Here is a 21,958-nt window from a genome sequence, read left to right as displayed (position 1 = left end):
TGAGTGAAATCTATTCTCCTCCCACCTTCAAATGCCATCTCAAAAGCCACCAATTTAAAATTGCATTTTCTGTGTAGCTCTTTCCCTTCTTTCTATTTTTAATTGTATGTTATTTATTGTATTCTATTTTGTGTTTGTATTTTATTTATTATAGTACCTATGCCTGTCTGTGACTGTAAAGTGTCATTGATAGCTTTGAAAGGCGCTTGAAATGAAATGTATTATTATTATTATTATTATTATTATTATTATTATTATTGTTATTATTATTATTATGAATTTGTCTCAGTTTCCTCAGAAATATTTCATTAAATAGCTGATTTTTTTATTTTTTTTTTCTCTTATTTTTTCATTATTTGTTTACATTTCTTTCGTATATGGCACAGTGAACAAGACATTGCACCGGTAGAATTGCAAAGAAATGTAAAACGTTTTATTGAGATGGTTATGTGATCTACACTTTGTTTTTTAATGTCTGGATCACATGATTCTCAATGTGACCATGTTTTCCCTTTCCTAACTGTTCACAAAAAAATCAATTAAAAAAAAAATCTAAAAAACCGATTGGTTCCACTTTGGCTGAAAACTACTACTCCTCAAGGTCATTTTATTCCAAGACAAACAAATGCCTATATTGCTGTTTCACAGTAATACTAACGAATGCTGGTGATAATACATTACAAGCGCCGTAGATATAAAGCTAGCTAGCTCATAGATAGCTAGCTAGATAGCCAGATAGCTAATAGATAGCTAGCGAGACAGCGAGCTAGCTAGATAGATACCCAATAGACAGCAAATAGATAGATAGCAAAGTAGCTAGCTAGCTAGATACCTATCTAGCCAGATAGCTAACAGATAGTTGTTAGGCAGCCAGCCAGCTAAATAGATAGCTAATAGACAGCTAGCTAGGTATCCAGCTAGGTAAATAACGTTGAATAACGTTAGCACATATGAACGAGTAAGGACACGGGTGATAACTTTTATACAAATGGCAGTGTATTGTTTCATAATTACAAATGTAAGATATGATACAACAACCAGTGATACAACTTGTACAAGAATTGACAATGACTGCAGTGGTTGAACAACATGACTGTACAATTAGAAAAGGGGAGAAAAAAAAAGTCCCAGGCCCTGTTGGAATATCAGTTCAAGCGTTCCTTAAAATGTCTATTCACTATATATCTATACAGAATGAGAAGGGCTAAGTGGTTCTCCAGGCCTTGAATAACCAATTAGAGAAGGAATGCATTCATCATATTCAAACAAGGCCGTCTTTCCAGGTCACCTTGTCATGTTCAACTGTTCTCACATACCAGAGATATGTTGGCACTAAAAAGTCATTTACATAGACATACAAGAAACCTGATGTGTTACAAAACAATACGTGCTTATGTCATAAAACATATGCATTTCTTTAAAACAGGCATAACAATGCACTTAGTGTGGACATTCAAAACCTTTCACTAATTTAAAGTTGGTTTCTGTCAGTAAAGGAATTTATTTCAAAATGGACGGAAGTACAGTATACATGAAGAATCGATCTTCAACCGTCATTTGTACTTCTTTGAAGGTGTCGGATGTTTCGCTTCTTATCCAAGAGGCTTCGTCAGCGAACTATTTTTTTTGCTGGTAGTTTTGGCACAAAATATGAGACAGCAAAAACCTTCACTAAATAGCCATGGTGGGGTGAGGTTCAATAGTTTTGGCCCTATATATATATCCCTACTGTCCAGGTGTGGCGGTGCCAGACTCTGCTATGATTGGTCCCTGCTCTCAGTTTGGGGGGAGCAGAGGACTAATCCCTATTGCTACACTGATTACCTCTATTGTCCTGACTGAGTACGGGGTCTACGACTGGCTTGATTGCACCATTTGCTTTGGTATCACATCATCAGCATAATTAAGCCTATGTTGCCTAAGAAGTCACTTGTACGAACGATCCAAATTGAACCTCACCCGACCATGGAGATTTAGTGAAGGGTTTTGCTGTTTTATGAAAATAGTTTGTTTTACTCCCCTTTCAAACCATCTATTTTCTTTTGCTAAGATTTTAACCTCATTGTCGTCAGGGAGTAGTCCTCTACTCCCCCCCCAACCTGAGTGCAGGGACCAATAATAGCAGAGTCTGGCACCTCTACAGGGATATATATAGGGCCTAAACTACCAGCAAAAGATTTTAGTTCGCTGACGGTTATAGGAACAATCCAAATTGAACCTCACCCCACCGTGGCTATTTAGTGAAGGGTTTTGCAGTCTTATATATAGGGCCAAAACTGCCAGCAAAAAATAGTTAGCTGACGAAGCCTCTTGGATAAGAAGCGAAACGTCCGACACCTTCAAAAAAGTACAGATGACGGCAGAAGAATCCTTCTCATCGATGGACCACTCCTGTACGACACAAATGTACTTCTTGCAATTGGCACAAACTACGAAGACAATCTGTCATCAGTTTTACAGATAGTACATATTTCATTTGATATTTTTTATATTGGAAAAAAATTGGAAAAAAAATGGGAAAATGGGGCAGGCAACTTGATGTCCGCTAACTTTGTGTCATGTGTTTCAGATACTGATCCTAGTTATGAATGTTAGGTGGAGGAGATTGTAATGAACATTGCAGGTGAAAACAGTAAGTGTAGCCATGAGTTGCTCTTTTTGAGAGCAAATGAAGATTTTACAGCTTGCGTTCGAAAATGTACAACGTTTTTGAGGCTAGAAGTACTAAAAAGTATCTAACTAATATCTACAAAGGCAAGAAAGTCAGCTTCAGAGCATGCCTGAGTACAACAAAGACAAACAAATGATTCAAGACAGCAACAGATACGTACATGGCACGTTTGAATGGTCATTATGGAATGTGCAATGGCGGGCAAGAGAATACCAAAGTGGAATCTTTAATATAACTCAAATAGATAGCAAACAGATACATAGCCGTTAGCTATTGAATAGATAGCTAATAGCGAGCACACACGCCACACGCGAGCGAACAGATAGCTATTAGCCAGCGAATAGCAAGCCACGCGCTAGCGAACAGATAGCTATTAGCCAGCGAATACATAGCCACTCGCTAGCGAATAGATAGCCATTCGCTAGCGAATAGATAGCTATTAGTACTTGAGACGTGAAACAAAATGGCAGACCAAACAATGAACACCCCTAAAGATCGTGTAAAGAAACAGTTTACGTTTTTTCTGTGGGTGAGCAGCGGCAGCCACACGTGCCAGCGTTCACTCAACCCCGAAGTAACTCAAATATACAGCAAGCTAGCTATCTAGTGAATAGATAGCAAATAGATAGCTAATAGCGAGCGAATAGATAGCTAATAGCCAGCGAAGAGATATTCGCTAGAGAATAGCTAGCCACACGCTAGCGAACATATAGCCATTAGCCAGTGAATACATAGCCACTCACTAGCGAATAGATAGCCACTCGTTAGCGAATAGATAGCCATTCACTAGCGAATAGATAGCTATTAGTACTTGAGACGTGAAACAAAATGGCAGACCAAACATCTAACACCCCTAAAGATCATGTAAACAAAACAAACACAATAATAATAATAATAATAATAATAATAATAATAATAATACTCAACCCCAAAGTAACTCAAATAGATAGCAAGCTAGCTAGCTAGCGAATCGATAGCTAATAGCTAGCGAATAGATAGCTAATAGCTAGTGAATAGATAGCCAATAGCTAGCGAATAGATAGCTAATAACAAGCAAATAGATAGCTAATAGCGAGCGAATCGATAGATATTCGCTAGCGAATAGCTAGCCACACGCTAGCGAACAGCTAGGTATTAGCCAGCGAATACATAGCCACTCGCTAGCGAATAGCCACTCTCTAGCGAATAGATAGCTATTAGTACTTGAGACGTGAAATGATTGGATTTACTTAAGTCCTATCAAATTTAATGTAATGCATTGAACTTGTAAAAAAAGCTGTATTTTGATATGATGCAAAGTACACGGTAAGCTAATGTGTAAAAAAACTAGTATTCACAGCATTAAAAATAGATGGTCGGACGTTACGCTAACCACCTCAATAGGACATCCCCAAATAAATGTTTTGGAGAGCCACCACGTCCGCCAAAACTGAGCACCTCAAAGCCATTTCTAAAAGAGAACATACTAATGTTTGATTTAAAGGACAACCGACACCTCCGGACAACTTGCGTCCATAATTTGTAACTTCAAATGACTTCTACTGGGCGCATTTTACAAAGATTCCACCGCATATAGCTATATTTTACATTTTAAGACTTGCGCTGAATATTCAGGAAGTCTTGTTTTTGACTTGATGACGATTCCCGACGTGACGTCACGGAGGAAACGCCCCTGACCGAGTAAGAGACACACAATGCATTTTGGGTACTTTGTTTGGTCTGAAAACTTCGTGTTGATGGCGAAATTAGAAGGAAAACACATAGAAAAACTCCATTGGAAATGGGCTGATTTGTCTGCTGGGAATTTGTGTCAACTAGTATCAAATAGTAGTCTTGGTGCAACACACAACGATTCACCATCGCGTTATTTATGTGTTTTCCTTCTAATTTCAAAGTTTTCATACCAAACGAAGTACCCAAAATACATTGTGTGTCGCTTTCTCGGTCAGGAGCGTTCCCTCCGTGACGTCACGTCAGGAATCGTCACCAACTCCAAAACAAGACTTCCTGAATAATCAGCACAAGTCCTAAAACGTAAAATATAGCTATATGCAGTGGAATCTTTGTAAAATACGCTCAGTAGAAGTCATTTGAAGTGATTTTACAAATTATGGACGGAACTTGTCCAGTGGCGTCGGTTGTCCTTTAAATGGAAGAGTAAACACTATTACAACAGCGTTTCCTTGATCTAGTATACCCACAGCTTAAAATCACTGAATGTACAGTAGGTGCATAAGCTCTACTACAGTAGGATAGTAGTATTTACGATGTACTGCACAGATGTTTGTTGTTTTTTTTTTCACTTCAGTGGCTAAAAGCTACTGACAGAACAGATGGTGGTTCATTTTTAGCAACAGAGGTGTTTCCACCAAGATGTAGTGACTGTCAGCCACAGGTCCAAATTTTCATAAGATTCTATCATTCAATAAAAAGGGATAACAATAATAATAATAATATCTAGAAAGCTAGCTAATATATAGCTAATAACTAGCCAGATAGATAGCTAGCCAGATAGACAGCTGATAGCCAACTAGAGAGCCAATATATAGCCAGCCAGACAGACAACAAATAGACAGCTAGCCAGGTAGCTAGCTAGATAGCAAACATCCAGCTAAGTAGCCAGCCAGATAGCAAATAGCTACATAGACAGCTGGATAGCCAGATAATAATAATAATAATAATAATAATATAATAATAATAATAATAATAATAATCCTGTGAGTGTAAAGTGACCTTGAGAGTTTTGAAAGGCGCTTATAAATGAAATTTATTATTATTGTTATTATTATTAGTAGTAGTAGTATTAGTAGTAGTATTCTTATCGTTTTGCTATCTATTAGCTCGGGCTGGCTAGCTAGCTATCTGGCTGGCTAGCTATCTATCTATCTAGCAAGCTATCTATTCAATATCTAGCTGGCTGGCTACCTAGCTAGGTATCTGTTGGCTATCGATTGGCTATCTAGCTAGCTAGCTTTCTATTTGAGTGTGTTTCGGGTTGAGTGAACGCTCACCCACAGAAAAACTGATCCTGTGACTGTAAAGTGACCTTGAGAGTTTTGAAAGGCGCTTATAAATGAAATGTAATATTATTACAGTAAAGTCTCGTTATATCGATATCGGATATATCGATAGTCCCGGTTATATCGATATTTTTTCGGACTCCCTTGAATATCGATATAACGAGACTTTACTGTATTAGTATTATTATCATTTGCTAGCTATTTGCTATCTATTAGCTCTGGCTGGCTATCTATCTATCTATCTATCTATCTATCTATCTATCTATCTATCTATCTATCTATCTATCTAGCTGGCTGGCTATCTAGCTAGGTATCTGGTGGCTATCGATTGGCTAGCTAGCAAATCGCTTATAAATGAAATGTATTATTATTATTATTATTATTATTATTATTATTATTATTATTATTATTATTATTATTATTATTATTGTTATTATTATTATTATTATTATTATTATTATTAACACATACAGCACACACACAAAAAAGAAATGCCTTATGCTACATTGAGAAAAGTAAAATTGAACTGTGCTTCTTTAAAAAAAAAAAAACATTTCCATACTTATTCCCAAAGACCCAAAAAATTAAAATATGTATGCATTCAAGTGGTACTTTTATGGCTTTTTTGTACAATACAACCTTTAGTGAAAATATACATCTAAGACATAAATTCAAGTACAAAGGTACAAAATCTTTTAACTCGTCCTTTTTTTTCTTTTAATTATAATACACTTTTAATACAGCTCATAAATACAGGGTCAACATTCACTGAGTTCCTAAGATTTGCAATGGGCTGGAGTTTAGGGTCAAAGGTCAGCGGGGTCAAGTGGGAGGGGGAGGGGGTGATGTCAGCGACTTGGGGGATGGGGAGGGGGGGTGTTTTTGGGTGGTGCAAAGGGAGTGGTTTAAAGTCGCGAGGGCTCCTCAAACTCATCGTCACTGTAACCGCCCTTAATACACACCTGAGGAAGAGGAGGGATATGTCATTTTAAATATTAATATGAAGTAAAGATAGCCGTGAAAACAAGAAATCACATGAACGATGCCAGAAACAGGTAGAGGACAGTGATACCCTGGCTTATGAACTTAATTGGTTACCAGAAAGTGTGTTTAAGGTGAAAAGTGTGTATTCCAAACATTCATTTCCCATAGGAAACCATTGAAATGAGAATAATCCGTTCCCTGGCCGCCATAAAACATATTTTTCAACTAAAGGACAACCGACACCATTTTTTTGTTTCCTAACTGAGATGATAAAAACGTTTTATAACATCTAAAATACCCAAAACACGCAGGCTGATATTTTTAGTCAAATGCAAAACACCAATAAAAATGACTTAAAGTGTCCCAAAACTACTTCAAAATAACCTCGGAGATGCCGAGTTTCAGAAGGTCCCGCCCCCTTGTCTGTGACGTCACGCCAGGACGCTCTAGAATCAAAACAATGACTTCACATTGGGAGAAGATGCTTACTTGTTACTCACCCAGTCATGAATATGATTCAAATAGTTCTGAAGAGGAAAGCATAAATGTTTGACATAGATTAAAGAAGTCCTTCCGTGTCATTTTGAGGCGTCTGGATTGTAATATGGCGTCCCAGAAAATGCACAAGATGGCACCCAAGCTCCGTTGGAAATGGGCTGATTTGTCTGCTGGGAATTTGGGTCAACTAGTATCAAATAGTAGTCTTTGTGCAACACACAACGATTCACCATCGTGTTATTTATGTGTTTTCCTTCGAATTTTGCCATCAACACGAAGTTTTCAGACCAAACAAAGTACCCAAAATGCATTGTGTGTCACTTTCTCGGTCAGGGGTGTTCCCTCCGTGACGTCACTTAGGGAATAGTCACCAACTCGAAAACAAGACTTACTGAATTTTCAGCGCGAGTCTTGAAAGGTAAAATATAAGCTATATGCCGTGTAATCTTTGTAAAATACGCTCAGTAGAAGTCATTTCAAGTGATTTTACAAATGATGGACACAACTTGTCCAGAGGTGTCGGTTGTCCTTTAAAAAGAAAACGCTGCAATCACAAGAGACAGGAGTCACATTGACGGGATTTTTTTTGGGGACAAAGCACAGTAGAGGAAAGAAGAAAAGGGGGAAAGTACCTTAGCCCCCACCCCCACGGAGAGTTGCCGAAGCGCTAGCACTTGCCTCTCTTCTAAACAAGCGGTAGAAGAAGCCTCTCTTTGGTGGAGGGTTCGGCCGGTTCACGTCCAGGTCTGGACATAATGTCCCATCAGTCTCATAGATATTGATTTCTTTGAAGCACTCCATTTCAATCATCTATAGGAAGGAGATTGTTATTACAAATGTCGACAAGAAGCTTTTGCCACACTTACAGCCAGTCAGCTAGAAAGCTAGCTAGCTAGCTAGCAAATGGATAGCAAATAATAGCTAATAGATAGCCAGATAGCCAACAGCTAGCCAGCTTACAGCCAGTCAGCTCGAAAGCTAATAGCCAGCTAGCTCGCTAATAAGACTCCTGTTGCCCTCGGGGGAATATCGGGTGGTAATGCACACCACGTTAGTACCTTGCTACAACTCCTACATGGGCAAGTGGATAAAATGTCATGGCTGGTGGCCTAATAGATAGCCAGATAGCCAACAGCTAGCATGCTTACAGCCAGTCAGCTAGAAAGCTAAATCCAACATTCATGGCCCGTTGATAAATGAAATGGATTATTGTTATTATTTATTGACACAAAGGTAGGCGTGTACTGTGTGGCATGAGCTGCGGGGAGGAAAATGACATCATCCTGCAATTACCTCATTCTGCCACGGGATGGAGACACTTCCTGTGACAAACTTGTGGTAGAAGTCGTCATCGGTGGGGTCAAGGTTCACACCTTTGACAGTGGAGAACTGCTCGATATCAAGGACGTCTTTGCAGTAGACTGCCCGAGGCTAACGGAAGAAGAAGATGGAAAGACCAACAACATGCAGTTCAAAAAAAGGGGCTGTTGAAGCTGAAACGACCAAGAAAGGCGCATTGGAAATGCATTTTACTTATTTTATTTATTATTATTTTATTTATTATAGTAGATATGCTTGTCTATGACTGTAAAGTGTCCTTGAAATGTATTATTATTATTATTGTTGTTATTATTAGTATATTATTATAATATGATTATATGTTTATTAAATTATTAAATTATCGCATTATGATATATGATATATATTATATTATTATTATTATTATTATTATTATTATTATTATTATTATTATATTATATTATTATATATTACTATATTACTATATTACCATATTACTATTTTACTATTATATTATTATATTATTATGATATAATGATATTATGATATTATTATATTATGATATTATAATTATATTATTATATTAATATATTATGATATTATTATATTTTATTATGATTATTATTATTATTATTATTATTATTATAGTATTATTATAGTATGTTGTTATTTTGTTATGTCATTATTTTATTATTATTTTATGATTATTTCATTGTTTTATTATTTTATTATGATTTTATTAGGATTTTATTATTTTGGCGATACCTTGAAAGGAGTACAGTTGACGGCTGAAGAAACCTTCTCACCGATGGATCACTGTGTTATTCTACTACTCTACTTTCAATTTCTATGAGAGATTTTTTTTTTCCTTTCATGGAAGTCAGTTTCAATTTTAGATTAAAAATAAAATGACATCTAAGGCCTTCTTGAAGCACCTCAAAAGATCGGCTAAATAGTAAGCGACGTGCATTGGTGACAAGGTGGTTTATTCCCCCCCCCCCCCCTCATGTGTGCAGGCATGCTGCTCTTACATCTGGGCTGAAAGGAGGTTCTAGCATGTTAGCCTCCAATCGTTTGAAGTTGATGTTCCTGAAGATCGAGTGTTGCTTGACCTCGATGGCACCGTGACCCTGACAACCCAGACGAATCTTGGGATCTTTAGCCAGCAGCTAGTAGGAAGAAAAACAACAATTAGCATCAAATAGATGATGTACTCGGACATTAAGGTTGAGTGAAGGCCTAGCTAGCTATCTGTTAGCTATCTATTAGCTAGATAGCTTTCTATCCGAGTTACTTAGCTATCTATTAGCTAGCTAGCTTTCTATTTGAGTTACTTTCGGGTTGAGTGAAGGCCTACCTAGCTATCTGTTAGCTATCTATTAGCTAGATAGCTTTCTATCCGACTTACTTAGCTATCTATTAGCTGTCTATTAGCTAGCTAGCTTTCTATCTGAGTTACTTTCGGGTTGAGTGAAGGCCTAGCTAGCTATCTGTTAGCTATCTATTAGCCACGTAGCTTTCTAGCTGAGTTATTTCCTGGTTGAGTGAAGGCCGAGCTAGCTATCTGTTAGCTATCTATTAGCTAGCGAGCTTTCTTGCCGAGTAACTTCTGGGTTTAATGGCTCGCCGGCTGGCTGACCAGATAGCTAGTAGATGGCTAGCTAGCTAGCTTTCTATCTATTTCAGTTATTCCGGGTAGAGTGAACGCTGGCGCCGTGTGGCTGCCGCTGCTCACCCGCAGAAAAAGTCTCCTGTGACTGTAAAGTGACCTTGAGAGTTTGATAGGAGCTTATAAATCAAATGTATTATTATTATTCAGAATATTTATAACAGAATATTTATTATTATTATTATTATTATTAGTGGTTGAGTGAACGCTGGCGCGTGTGGCTGCCACTGCTCACCCACAGAAAAACTGTAAAGTGTGACTGTAAAGTGACCTTGAGAGTTTTGAAAGGCGCTTAGAAATTAAATGGATGATGATGATGATTATTATTATTATTATTATTATTATTATTATTATCTGGCTATCCAGATGTCGATGTAGCTATTTGCTATCTGGCTCGCTACCTAGCCTACCTGGTTGCTATCTAGCTAGCTACCTGGCCAGCTGTCTATTTGCTGTCTGTCTGTCTGGCTATATATTGGCTGACTAGTTGGTTATTAGCTGTCTATCTGGTTAGCTACCTAGCTGGCTAGTTATTAGCTATATTATTAGCTAGCTTTCTATCTATTTGAGTTGCTTCAGTTGCTCACCCACATTCCATGACTCCTTCGCACCATCCCCAGTTTTCGTCCCCAATTCACGTCTTTCTTTTTTTAATAATGATAATCATAATAATAATAATCATACATTTCATTTCTAAGCGCCTTTCAACAGAAGCATTTCTTCTTCTTCATGCCCTCCCCACTCATCCTCCCCCACTGGGGAGTCGTCTAATCTGTTGAACCTCAGGTCAGAATGTTCCACAGCAGGCCGCAAATAAACGTTTCATCCGCTGTGGCTCCCAAACAGATATGCTCAGTCGCTCTCTTGTGGTCCACTGATGAGTGCTTTTGCAGGGAAAACGTATTTACAAAAAATAAACAAAAAAAAACAATACAGTGATACCTTGGCTTACAAACTTAATTGGTTCCCAGAAAGTGTGTGTAAGGCGAAAAGTGTGTCTTCCAAACATTAATTTCCCATAGGAAATCATTAAAAATGAGAATAATCCGTTTCCAGGTCACCATAAAACAATTTTTGACTCAATAAGCATTAAAACTACACAAAATATACCTTATTTGATGTACAGTGATCCCTCGCTACTTATATATATATATATATATATATATATATATATATATATATATATATATATATATATATACAGTAAAGTCTCGTTATATCGATATTCAAGGAAGTCCGAAAAAATATCGATATAACCGGGACTATTGATATATCCGATATCGATATTTACTGTATATACAAAACCATGAAATTTAAAAATTTAATATATATATATATATATATATATATATATATATATATATATATATATATATAATTAATTTAATATATAATATAAATAAAATATAATAATATAATTATACTAATTCTAATAATTATTATAGTAATAATTATTATAATAATTATTATAATTATTATTCTGAATGTTATTATAATTATAAATAATAATAATAATAATATTACAATAGTATTATTATTATTATTATTATTATAACAATAATAATTATAATTATGTGTGAGAACAGAGCAAAACTCTAAAAAACAGAAAACAAAAACATTAACTCATTGACTGCCCGATGATAATTAATAATTACTAATAATTAATTACTAAAAAACGATAGCTATTTTATTAAGCTATTTAAATGCACTTTAATATGCTATTATTAAATGTGTGATGAATTATTATTATTATCACATCCCTAGTATTAGCTGGCTATCTATTAATAATAATTAATTACTAAAAAACGATAAATTAATAAAAAATATTAAGTATATTAATTAATATTATTTTAATATTAATTAATAATAATTATATGATAATAATTATAATAATAAGTTCTAATAGTTCTAAAAATAATTATAATAACTATTATAATAACTATTATAATAATTATTAGAATAATAATAATTATTATTATTACTGTAATAATAATAATAATTATTATTATTGTAATAACAATATTTTTCTATTTTATGATTTAATTGCTGCAAATAAGGCAAAACATCACATAATCATTGTTTTACTGATACCCAACTGAAGTTACTACCGCTAAAATGAGAAGGTCTTTTCTTTTTAAGCAGGCAACAAACAAGCACAACTTTAATCCCTTCCCCCTCACCTGTCGGCAGATATCTTTTGCTTCCTCCGAAAATTTATCCGAGTATTCCTCGGAATCCTCGCGTACTCGTCTGTCCACCTCCTCCCGCTTGACACGTTCCTTGCGCTTGCGAAAGGGCGACTGGCCTTGAATCATCTCAAAAATAAGACAGCCGAGACCCCACCAGTCCGGACTGAAGGTGTAACTCTCGTTCTGAATTACCTCCGGAGCTGTGGAAGGAAGGAAGGAAGGAAGGATGAAGAAAAACTGGAAATGGTACTTTGACAAGGGGCAGGGGGACATTCACAGACAGGGAAATACCTTGGCTTACAAACTTAATTGGGTCCCAGACAGAGTGTAAGGCGAAAAGTGTGTATCCCAAAAATTCATTTCCCATAGGAAACCATTAAAATGAGAATAATCCGTTCCCAGGTCCCCATAAAACATCATTTTCTAATTTTTGAAGCCTTAAAACTACACAAAATTGACCTTATTTTATGTACAATAAATGTGCTATGGTATTATAATTAAAGAAATAAACTGCACTGTCTAATAAAGTCATTTTATTGACCTTTGTGATGGTCGTTGATGGCTTGATGGAATGGAGTGGCCGCTTTCATCAGCATTATACACTTGACACATGTGGCTGCCGCTGCTCACCCGCAGAAAAAATATCCTGTGACTGTAAAGTGTCCTTGAGAGTTTTGAAATGAAATGTATTATTATTATTATTGAGGAACGTAGCCTTTCACCATCTTGAGGAATGATCCCTTGTAGGGGCTTTCTCTGCCATAATTTTACCTTGTTCCTCATCAATTGTATTTTGTTTAGCTGGGTTGATAGCTTTTTGCATCAAGTGTACAGATGGCTTGTGCGGGTTATTTGTGGAGCCTGATTGATGGGATATTTTAACCTTGCAGTCTACACTCTGCTCCCAAATCTATCAAAGTTGAAACAAGTCCGAATTTTACTGTTTTCTATCCCTTTTCTCACTCGTCTGCCTGTCTCTTTAATGTTTAACCCCACCCCCCATCCCCGCCCACTGACTGCTGCGTTCTTGACCAATCACGTGCCTTTAACCGAAGATTGGGGGCGGGGAATAGAGGACAAAACCAAGTCGGCTGCCATTTTGTTCTTAGGAGAACGGGCTCGTTCACCAAACGACACATCACTCATTGTGGCGCTCCGTGTGTATCCCGAAAAATAGTTTTTATGCCAAGGTTAAATTTCCATAAATGTAACGTTCGTAAAGCCAAAAGTTGGTAAGCCAAGGGCTTCGTAAACCGAGGTATCACTGTACTGCGTTTGAGAAGAACGCCACTTCATACCCATGTATCCAACAGTGCCGACTCTCCCTCTTATCGTTTCGCCTTCAGGAATTTGTACAGCAAGACCCAAGTCTGAAATGCGAATGTGCCCTAAGGAAGACGGACGGACACACGTTCACATTTGCTTCGCTGCTTTTGAGCAGCAAATTCCAACAAAAACATTTTCAACATTAACTCTTTGGATGTCATCAACAAGAAACTTCATTTAAGGATTTTATTTCCCCTCTTTTTATTGATCCGGCTATCTAGCTAGCTATCTTGCTGGCTACTTAGCTAGCTATCTATTTGCTGTCTAGGATTATGTTGTGGGTCATTTTTACCTGTATGTGAAAATCCACTTAAAATAGTCAAATAATAGGTAACATCAGCAGCTGGCTAGTTTTTAGCTATCTGGCTAGCTAGCTAGATATTATTGATAGCTGACGTTGATTATTTTGTGGGTAATTTTTACCTGAGCTTTTAGCTCGTTGGCATTCTATTGGCTATCTATTTGCTACTCAGGTGGCTAGAGAGCTAGCTGGCTAGCTGATGGATGTTTAATGGCTCGCCGGCTGGCTGACCAGATAGCTAGTAGATGGCTAGCTCGCTAGTTTTCTATCTATTTGAGTTATTCCGGGTTGAGTGAACGCTGGCGTGTGTGGCTGCCGCTGCTCACCCACAGAAAAACTTATCATGTGACTGTAAAGTGACCTTGAGAGTTTTGAAAGGCGTGTATCAATGAAATGTATTATTATTATTATACATCATTTGAAAGCTATTTAAATGCACTTTAATATGCTATTATTAAATGTGTGATGAATTATTATTATTATCACATCCCTAGTATTAGCTGGTTATCTATTAGCTATCTAGCTAGCGAGGTATCTAGCTGGCTAGTTGTTAGCTAGCTATTTGCTCGCTCGCTAGCTAGCTTTCTATCTATTTCAGTTATTCCGGGTAGAGTGAACGCTGGCGCGTGTGGCTGCCGCTGCTCACCCACAGAAAAAAACTTATTCTGTGAATGTAAAGTGACCTTGAGAGTTTTGAAAGGCGCTTATATATCAAACGGATTATTATTATTATTACTATGATTATTACTATAACTATAACTATTATTATCATTATTATCATTATTATTATATACTGTATGTGAAAGAAGAAACAAGGACGTACCACGATCATCCAAAAGGATATTTTCTGGTTTTAAATCCCTGGAAAAGAGACAAAATCAACATATTGTGAGCCAAATTTTCATTTAGCAGTCATAAATATGATAAACAAAGATAATCTATGTTGTGGAAACACAATGTCACAGACTGAGAACTAAAAAAAAATAAAAAAATCAGTCATTAACTCATTCACTGCCAGACAATGTGCAACAAATGTGTCCACTCCAGTGCCAGGGTTTTTGTCATTTTCACTCAAATTGCAAGACCCACAGAATATTAAGTTTTAGGGCGACGTAAACACGTAAGAAACCTTAGACGAGCTTCTTTCATCACAAAAAAATGAGTTAATTACTAAGTTATATGCATCTGGAGTTATCTGAGCTTGAAATGGGGGTGGCTGTACAAAAGGCAAATGCAGCCCCCTTGTAGGACGGAAAAACACTTGCCAGAGGTCTGACCAGCGCTTTACCCCCCCCCACCCCCATTTTAGCAAATGCTACAATTACAATGGAGTGTTTGATCATGAAAAGCGAACCAGTATCAACTGAGTTAACTCCCAAGCCCATTTTTTTGCTAACCTGTAGACGATTCTCTCTCGGTGCAAGTCCTCAAGGCCACAGCAGATCTCAGCAGCGTAAAAGATGGCTCTCTGTTCATCAAAGCCAGAATTGCCCATGTTGTAGATGTGGAATTTTAAGTCACCGCCATTCATTATCGTCAACACCAGGCACAGGGCGTCCTTGGTCTCATAGGCGTATGCTAAGCTAACCTGGGAAAAAAAGGGGGTAAATTAGGATAGAGGTAGCAAGGAGGATGAGAAAGGAAGTAGGGAAAAAAATATGGGGTAGAAGACACAGAGGGAATAAAAAAGGTAAGAGACGAGGGGTACAATCATTACATAGCATTCACATACATGCTAACATGCTAACATACACTTCAATATATCATTCACACTGTAATGGAGAATTAGAATATACATATAAAAATATCAGCTTGCATGTTTTGGGTATTTTAGATGCTTATAAAACGTTTTTCTGATGTCAGTTAGGAAACCCAAAAAAAATTATAGATTTCAGAGCATAGGACCAACCTCTGATTGATTCATTGATTCATTGATTAATGACCTAATAAAGAAGCTTTCTCAATCCATTTGTCAATGAATACTAAACGTTATGCACAAGACTGAGTTTAAAGGACAACCGACGTCACTTTTTTGTTTCTTAGCTGACATCAGGAAAACGTTTTATAGCATCTAAAATACCCAAAACACGCAGTGTGATATTTTTATTCAAATGCAAAACACCAATAAAAATGACTTAAAGTGTCCAAAATCTGCAAAAAATAGAGATGCGAATTGGGCATTTTCAGAAAGTCCCGCCCCCAGTTCGTGACATCACACCAAGACGTCTTGCATTGCTTGAGAATCACAACAATGGCTTCAGATTCGGAGAATATGCTTTCTTGTTACACATCCAGTTATGAATATGATTCAAATAGTTCTGAAGAGGAAAGCATACATGTTTGCAATCGATTAAAGAATTTATTCCATGCTATTTTGAGGCAACATTGGGGAGAAACGATCACCAGATCACCAGAGGCACAAAATGGCGACCTCCTGTGGCCACCTCCGTTTCCACAGGCTGATAAATTCCTTATATGGAGCTTGGACACCCTCTTCTGGCGGCTTTTGGGTGCAACACAAGGTTTTCAGATCAAACAATACAGCAAAATACATTGACGTGATGGAAGGACTGCTACAATGTGTCTGTTTTTGGTCAGGGGGCGTTCCTTCAGTGACGTCACGTACGGACTCGTCATCAACTCAAAAACAAGACTTCCTGAATATTCAGCGCGAGTCTTAAAACGTAAAATATAGCTATATGCGGTGGAATCTTATTAAAATGCGCTGAGTAGAAGTCATTTGAAGCCATTTTACAAATTATGGACACAACTTGTCCGGAGACGTCGGTCGTCCTTTAAAAGAAGCTTCTCGCCCCTCCGTATGCTCATATATTTCCTTCTTGCTCTCTATTTCGCCCTCATTATTCCCACCAACCGTCCCTTCACTCCCTTGAGGGTCAATGACATGCTGGCTATTGTATATGTGGCTTTGAGTGTATCAGTCTTGTAAGAGCAGGATGTTCCAGCCATCGGGAGCGATTCCATCTGCTTTCGAGTAGGTCGAAAGTAAATGTGCATGAGAGGGTGTGGGAAAATTCCTGTGAGATATCATGGGCACCCCCAATAAAATAAAAATTACAAAGCATAAAGGGGGATAGAAGGATAAATATGATGCTACCGATCTTTGGTTGCCAAAGATTGGTCACCCTTTTGTTTATTTTAGCAGGAAAGAAGACATTGTTTCCTTCAAGCCAATATATTTTAGAATGCCGGCGCTGACTTCCTTCAAGGCTAATAGCTAATAGCTAGTCACTCAGTCACTTTAGCTAGTAGCTGTTAAAACGAACAACCCCTCTTGTCTGTCTGAAAAGAGTTTGCGCACTAGCTGGTGAGCTAACTAGTTAAAAAACTACTTGTAAATAACAAGCTAGCTGAGTGTATTTTTGACTAACTAACCGGCCAACCAATAGCTAACGACCTGACTGACCAACTGACTAGCTAACAACCTGACGGATTTACCAAAAGCTGATATAAACTGACCACCAGCCCAACTGAATGAGCGCTAGCTATTAGCCGTCTATTAGCTAGCTAGCTTTCTAGCTATTTGAGTTACTTCCGGGTTGAGTGAACGCGATCGCGTGTGGCTGCCGCTGCTCACCCACAGAAAAAAACCTATCCTGTGACTGTCAAGTGACCTTCAGAGTTTTGAAAGGCGCTTATGAATTAAATGTATTATTATTATGATGATGAAACCGGCCCCTCCATTCCATCAAGCCATCAACGACCATCACAAAGGTTAATAAAACGACTTTATTATACAGTACAGTTTATTCCTTTAATCATAATACCATAGCACATTTATTATACATAAAATAAGGTCTATTTTGTGTAGTTTTAAGGCTTATTTAGTAGAAATTTATGTTTTATGGGGACCTGGGAACGGATTATTCTCATTTTAATGGTTTCCTATGGAAAATTAATTTTTGGGATACACACTTTTCACCTTACACACTGTCTGGGAACCAATTAAGTTCATGAGCCAATGTATCACAATGAGTTAAAATGTGAAAACATCAGGTCACATTATCTATTGACGAACAGAGAGCCCCGAAAAGAAAAAGAAAAAAAAGAACAGGAGAGCGCCATGAGGGTTTTCAGAGAGCACTTGACTCTTCTCCTTGCGACTGCTGTTTGGACAGCGTTGCTTAGCAACAGAGCAGCTCTTGTAGATAGATAGAGAGGAACATGGCGAGTCATCAGTTCTGCCTGCAGCAGAGAAAACCAACACACAAACGTGCGCGAAGAAAACCATGTCAATCCCCTCGGGTGACGCAGGCTTGTAAGGGTCGGCAAAAAAAGCCTACTCCATTCTCCTTGCGTGTTTGTGAGTGAGCAACATGACTCACTCTTGGCAAGACGCTCAACATAGCTCAGCCATCATCACAATGTAACAACTTCAACGACTATATTGTAGTTATCTATTAGCCAGCTAGCTAACGTTCTATCTATTTGAGTTATTCCAGGTTGAGTGAACATTATCTGTTAGCTAGCTAGCTGGCTATCTATTAGCTATCTGGTAAGCTGGCTATCTATTTGCTATCTATTAGCTAGCTGGCTATCTATTAGCTAGCTAGCTAGTTTTTTATTTATTTGAGTTATTCCGGGTTGGCGCGTGTGGCTGCCGCTGCCCACTCACAGAAAAACTGATCCAGTGACTGTAAAGTGATCTTGAGAGTTTTGAAAGGCACTGACAAATGAAATTTATTATTATTATTATTTTGATTCTGGAGCAAGGCAGTTTGTGAAGGAGTATCCTGGCGTGACATCACGAACAAGGGGGCGGGACTTTCTGAATCTGCCCAGTTTCGAGTTCATTTATGGCAGATTTGGGACACTTGAAGTCATTTTTCTTGGTGTTTTGCATTTGACTAAAAATATCAGCCTGCATGTTTTGGGTATTTTAGGTGCTATAAAACGTTTTTCTGATGTCAGTTAGGAAACAAAAAAAATGGTGTCGGTTGTCCTTTAAGGCTGCATTTTATCAGCATTCCTGTCATGGAACCATTTCACAAACACTCTCATAAGATAACTGCAAATGAAATAAAAGTAAACATGTTTGCAAAATCCTCATCAGCAATAAAGCCGCAGCCGAGAATGACCTGCAGTTGCTCAAAATGACCATGCGGCATTTGATTTGTTTTTCACGTGTACAGTTTCATGCAATTTCTTCTCTTTTTCCTGGAAACACACTCAAAACTTATATCAAAATGCAAAATAGCTGTGCATTTGGTTGCTGATTATGATTTTTTTGCAAATATGCCATTTGTTCCATTTACAGTCACAAAACGACACACACATAGACACGCACACGCACGCACACACACACACACACACACACACACAAAACACACATTCCTGTTTCAACAGTTTTGTGAGGTCCTGATAACCCCAGCTAAAGGAATGAGGACCACCGTTGCTGATAAGTTTAGATAAGAACTAGTGTTACATTTGAACATTAAATGTCACCCCATTTCCTACTTCAACTTCTTTAAAAACAAAGCAATAAAAAGTGGACTTGAAACTGAAATAACAGCAGGAGTGAGGTTTCTGAATGGCTACATTCAAAGTCCTCACCCCTGTAGTGAATTTGGTTGAAATATCCTTTTACTTTTTTGTGGTATGAACTTTTCCCTCTCATTAACCAAGCACACACACACACATAAACACACACACACGGTGAGTAAAAAGTGTGTGTATCCAAGTGAAATGAAAATACACACCAAAAAATCATTTTGGGTGAATTTGTGAGGACCTCTCTGAAACTTTAACAGATACATATATAGACCCTCTAGAAGCCTTTAGAATAAAAACTTGGGAGGACTGGCCAAAAGGTCCTCACTTGTCCAAAATGTCCTCACTATGTGTGATATAAAATGTTAGTGGTCCTCACAAGACTAATCATACAAACACACACACGCACACACACGATACAATTTGATTGAAAGGTTGAATAAGAAAAAGGTAGTACTTACTACAAAACTACTGTTAACTTTTTCTAAAATTCGTTTTTCGTTTAGTGCCATTGCTTCACCTTTTCTTTTCTTCACACGTTTCTTTTCCAGCTTTTTACAGGCGTACATCTTACCGGTGGCACGCACTTGGCAGGCACAAACCTGGAAAAAAAGCAAAGTAGCAAAGACAAGAATAAACAGTTTGGCATTAGAAAGTAAGTCAACACAATATTGAATGGAGTATGCGCATGAAAGGTACCTTGTTAAGAATACAGTGATACCTTGGCTTACGAACTTAATTGGTTCCCAGACAGAGTGTGTAAGGCCAAAAGTGTGTATCCCAAAAATTAATGTCCCATAGGAAACCATTAAAATGAGAATAATCCGTTCCCAGCTCCCAATAAAACATCATTTTCTACTTTCTCATTTTCTAAGCCTTAAAACTACACAAAATATACCTTATTTTGTGTATAATAAATGTGCAATGGTATTATAATTAAAGAAATAAACTGTACTGTATAATAAAGTCGTTTTATTTACCTTTGTGATGGTCATTGATGGCTTGATGGAATGGAGTGGCCAGTTTCATCAGCATTAAACACTCGATGAGGAACGTAGCCTTCTTCTTTCACTATCTTGAGGAATGTAGGTGCTTTCTTTGTGATAATTTTATCTAGTTCCTCATCAATTGTGTTCTGTTTAGCTGGGGTAATAGCTACACTAATGTTTAAACCACCCCCCTCACTGCTGCGTTCTTGACCAATCACGTGCCTTTAACCGAAGACTGGGGGCGGAATAGAGGACAAAAACAGTCGGCTGCCATTTTGTTGTTAAAAGAATGGGTTCGTTCGCAAACGACACATCACTCATTGAGGCAGCTCCGTGTACGGAAAAAGTCCGTATGCCAAGGTAAAGTTTGTATGCCAAGGTGAAATTTTCATAAATGTAACACTCATAAACCGAACTGTTGGTGAGCCAAGGGGTTCGTAAACCGAGGTATCACTGTATCTTGAAGACACTCACCTCACCAAATCCACCTTTTCCTAGTACTCTGTAATGTCTGAAGGTATTTTTGGTTACTGGTTGCCTAGAATGGAAAGATAGGAAGAATTACAGCTAAGTTAAAATGCCACCTGAACCTGGAGACTGAACATAATACTAATTTAATTTCATTTATTCACACCACTTCAGTTTTCTGTCATGTCAATTATCATTCATTATTAAAGGACAACCGACACCATTTTTTTGTTTCTTAACTGACATCAGAAAAACGTTTTATAGCATCTAAAATACCCAAAAAACTTCGACATTAGAAGGAAAAAACATAAATAATGCAATGGTGAATTGTTGCGTGTTGCACCAAGACTACTATTTGATACTAGTTGACACAAATTCCCAGCAGACAAATCAGCCCATTTCCAACGGAGCTTGGGCGCCATCTTGTGCATTTTCTGGGCGCTACATTGGAGTCCAGACGCCTCAAAATGAGACGGAGGACTTCTTGAATCGATTGCAAAAATTTATGTTTTCCTCTTCAGAACTACAGTAAAGTCTCGTTACAGTAAAGTCTCGTTATATCGATATCGGATATATCGATAGTCCCGGTTATATCGATACTATTTCTATGCACGCACGGAGAAAATTACATGCAAACAGGGTCAGATATATCGATAGTCCCGGTTATATCGATATTTTTTCGGACTCCCTTGAATATCGATATAACGAGACTTTACTGTATTTGAATCATATTCATAACTGGATGAGTAACAAGAAAGCATCTTTTTCCGAATCTGAACTCTCTGAAGCCATTGCTTTGATTCTGGAGCAAGGCAGTTTGTGAAGGAGTATCCTTGCGTGACGTCACGAACAAGGGGGCGGGACCTACTGAAACTCGCCATTTCCGTGGTCGTGTTGAAGTAGTTTTTGGACACTTTAATTCATTTTTATTGGTGTTTTAGATTTGACTAAAAATAGCAGCCTGCGTGTTTTGGGTGTTTTAGATGCCATAAAACGTTTTTCTGATGTCAGTTAGGACACACAAAAAAATGGT

General features: G+C 37.5%; 1 protein-coding gene across 2 annotated transcripts in view; it reads right to left on the bottom strand.

Annotated features, from left to right (window-relative positions):
- Window positions 1–974: 974 nt before the first annotated feature.
- The window catches only part of grk4 (G protein-coupled receptor kinase 4), a 37,896-nt gene continuing 16,912 nt past the window's right edge, over window positions 975–21,958 (bottom strand). Inside the window, exons 7-16 of one of the 2 annotated variants that reach the window (XM_089005878.1) lie at window positions 20,932–20,995; window positions 19,930–20,070; window positions 15,355–15,545; window positions 14,781–14,818; window positions 13,629–13,718; window positions 12,322–12,530; window positions 9,504–9,641; window positions 8,467–8,604; window positions 7,806–7,983; window positions 975–6,653 (exon numbers count right to left, since the gene is read on the bottom strand). In XM_089005878.1, the coding sequence (XP_088862004.1) occupies window positions 7,807–7,983; window positions 8,467–8,604; window positions 9,504–9,641; window positions 12,322–12,530; window positions 13,629–13,718; window positions 14,781–14,818; window positions 15,355–15,545; window positions 19,930–20,070; window positions 20,932–20,995 (1,186 nt within the window). In that variant the 3' untranslated portion in view covers window positions 975–6,653; window position 7,806. The remainder of the gene's footprint in view (window positions 6,654–7,805; window positions 7,984–8,466; window positions 8,605–9,503; window positions 9,642–12,321; window positions 12,531–13,628; window positions 13,719–14,780; window positions 14,819–15,354; window positions 15,546–19,929; window positions 20,071–20,931; window positions 20,996–21,958) is intronic. The other variant, XM_089005877.1, reaches the window with a different exon arrangement.

This window comes from Hippocampus bargibanti, linkage group LG10 (genome assembly GCF_051943395.1).
Source record: "Hippocampus bargibanti isolate YZ-2025 linkage group LG10, ASM5194339v1, whole genome shotgun sequence".
Taxonomy (NCBI): domain Eukaryota; kingdom Metazoa; phylum Chordata; class Actinopteri; order Syngnathiformes; family Syngnathidae; genus Hippocampus; species Hippocampus bargibanti.
Note: the sequence above shows the minus strand (reverse complement) of the source record. Positions and strands in the feature narration are given on the sequence as shown.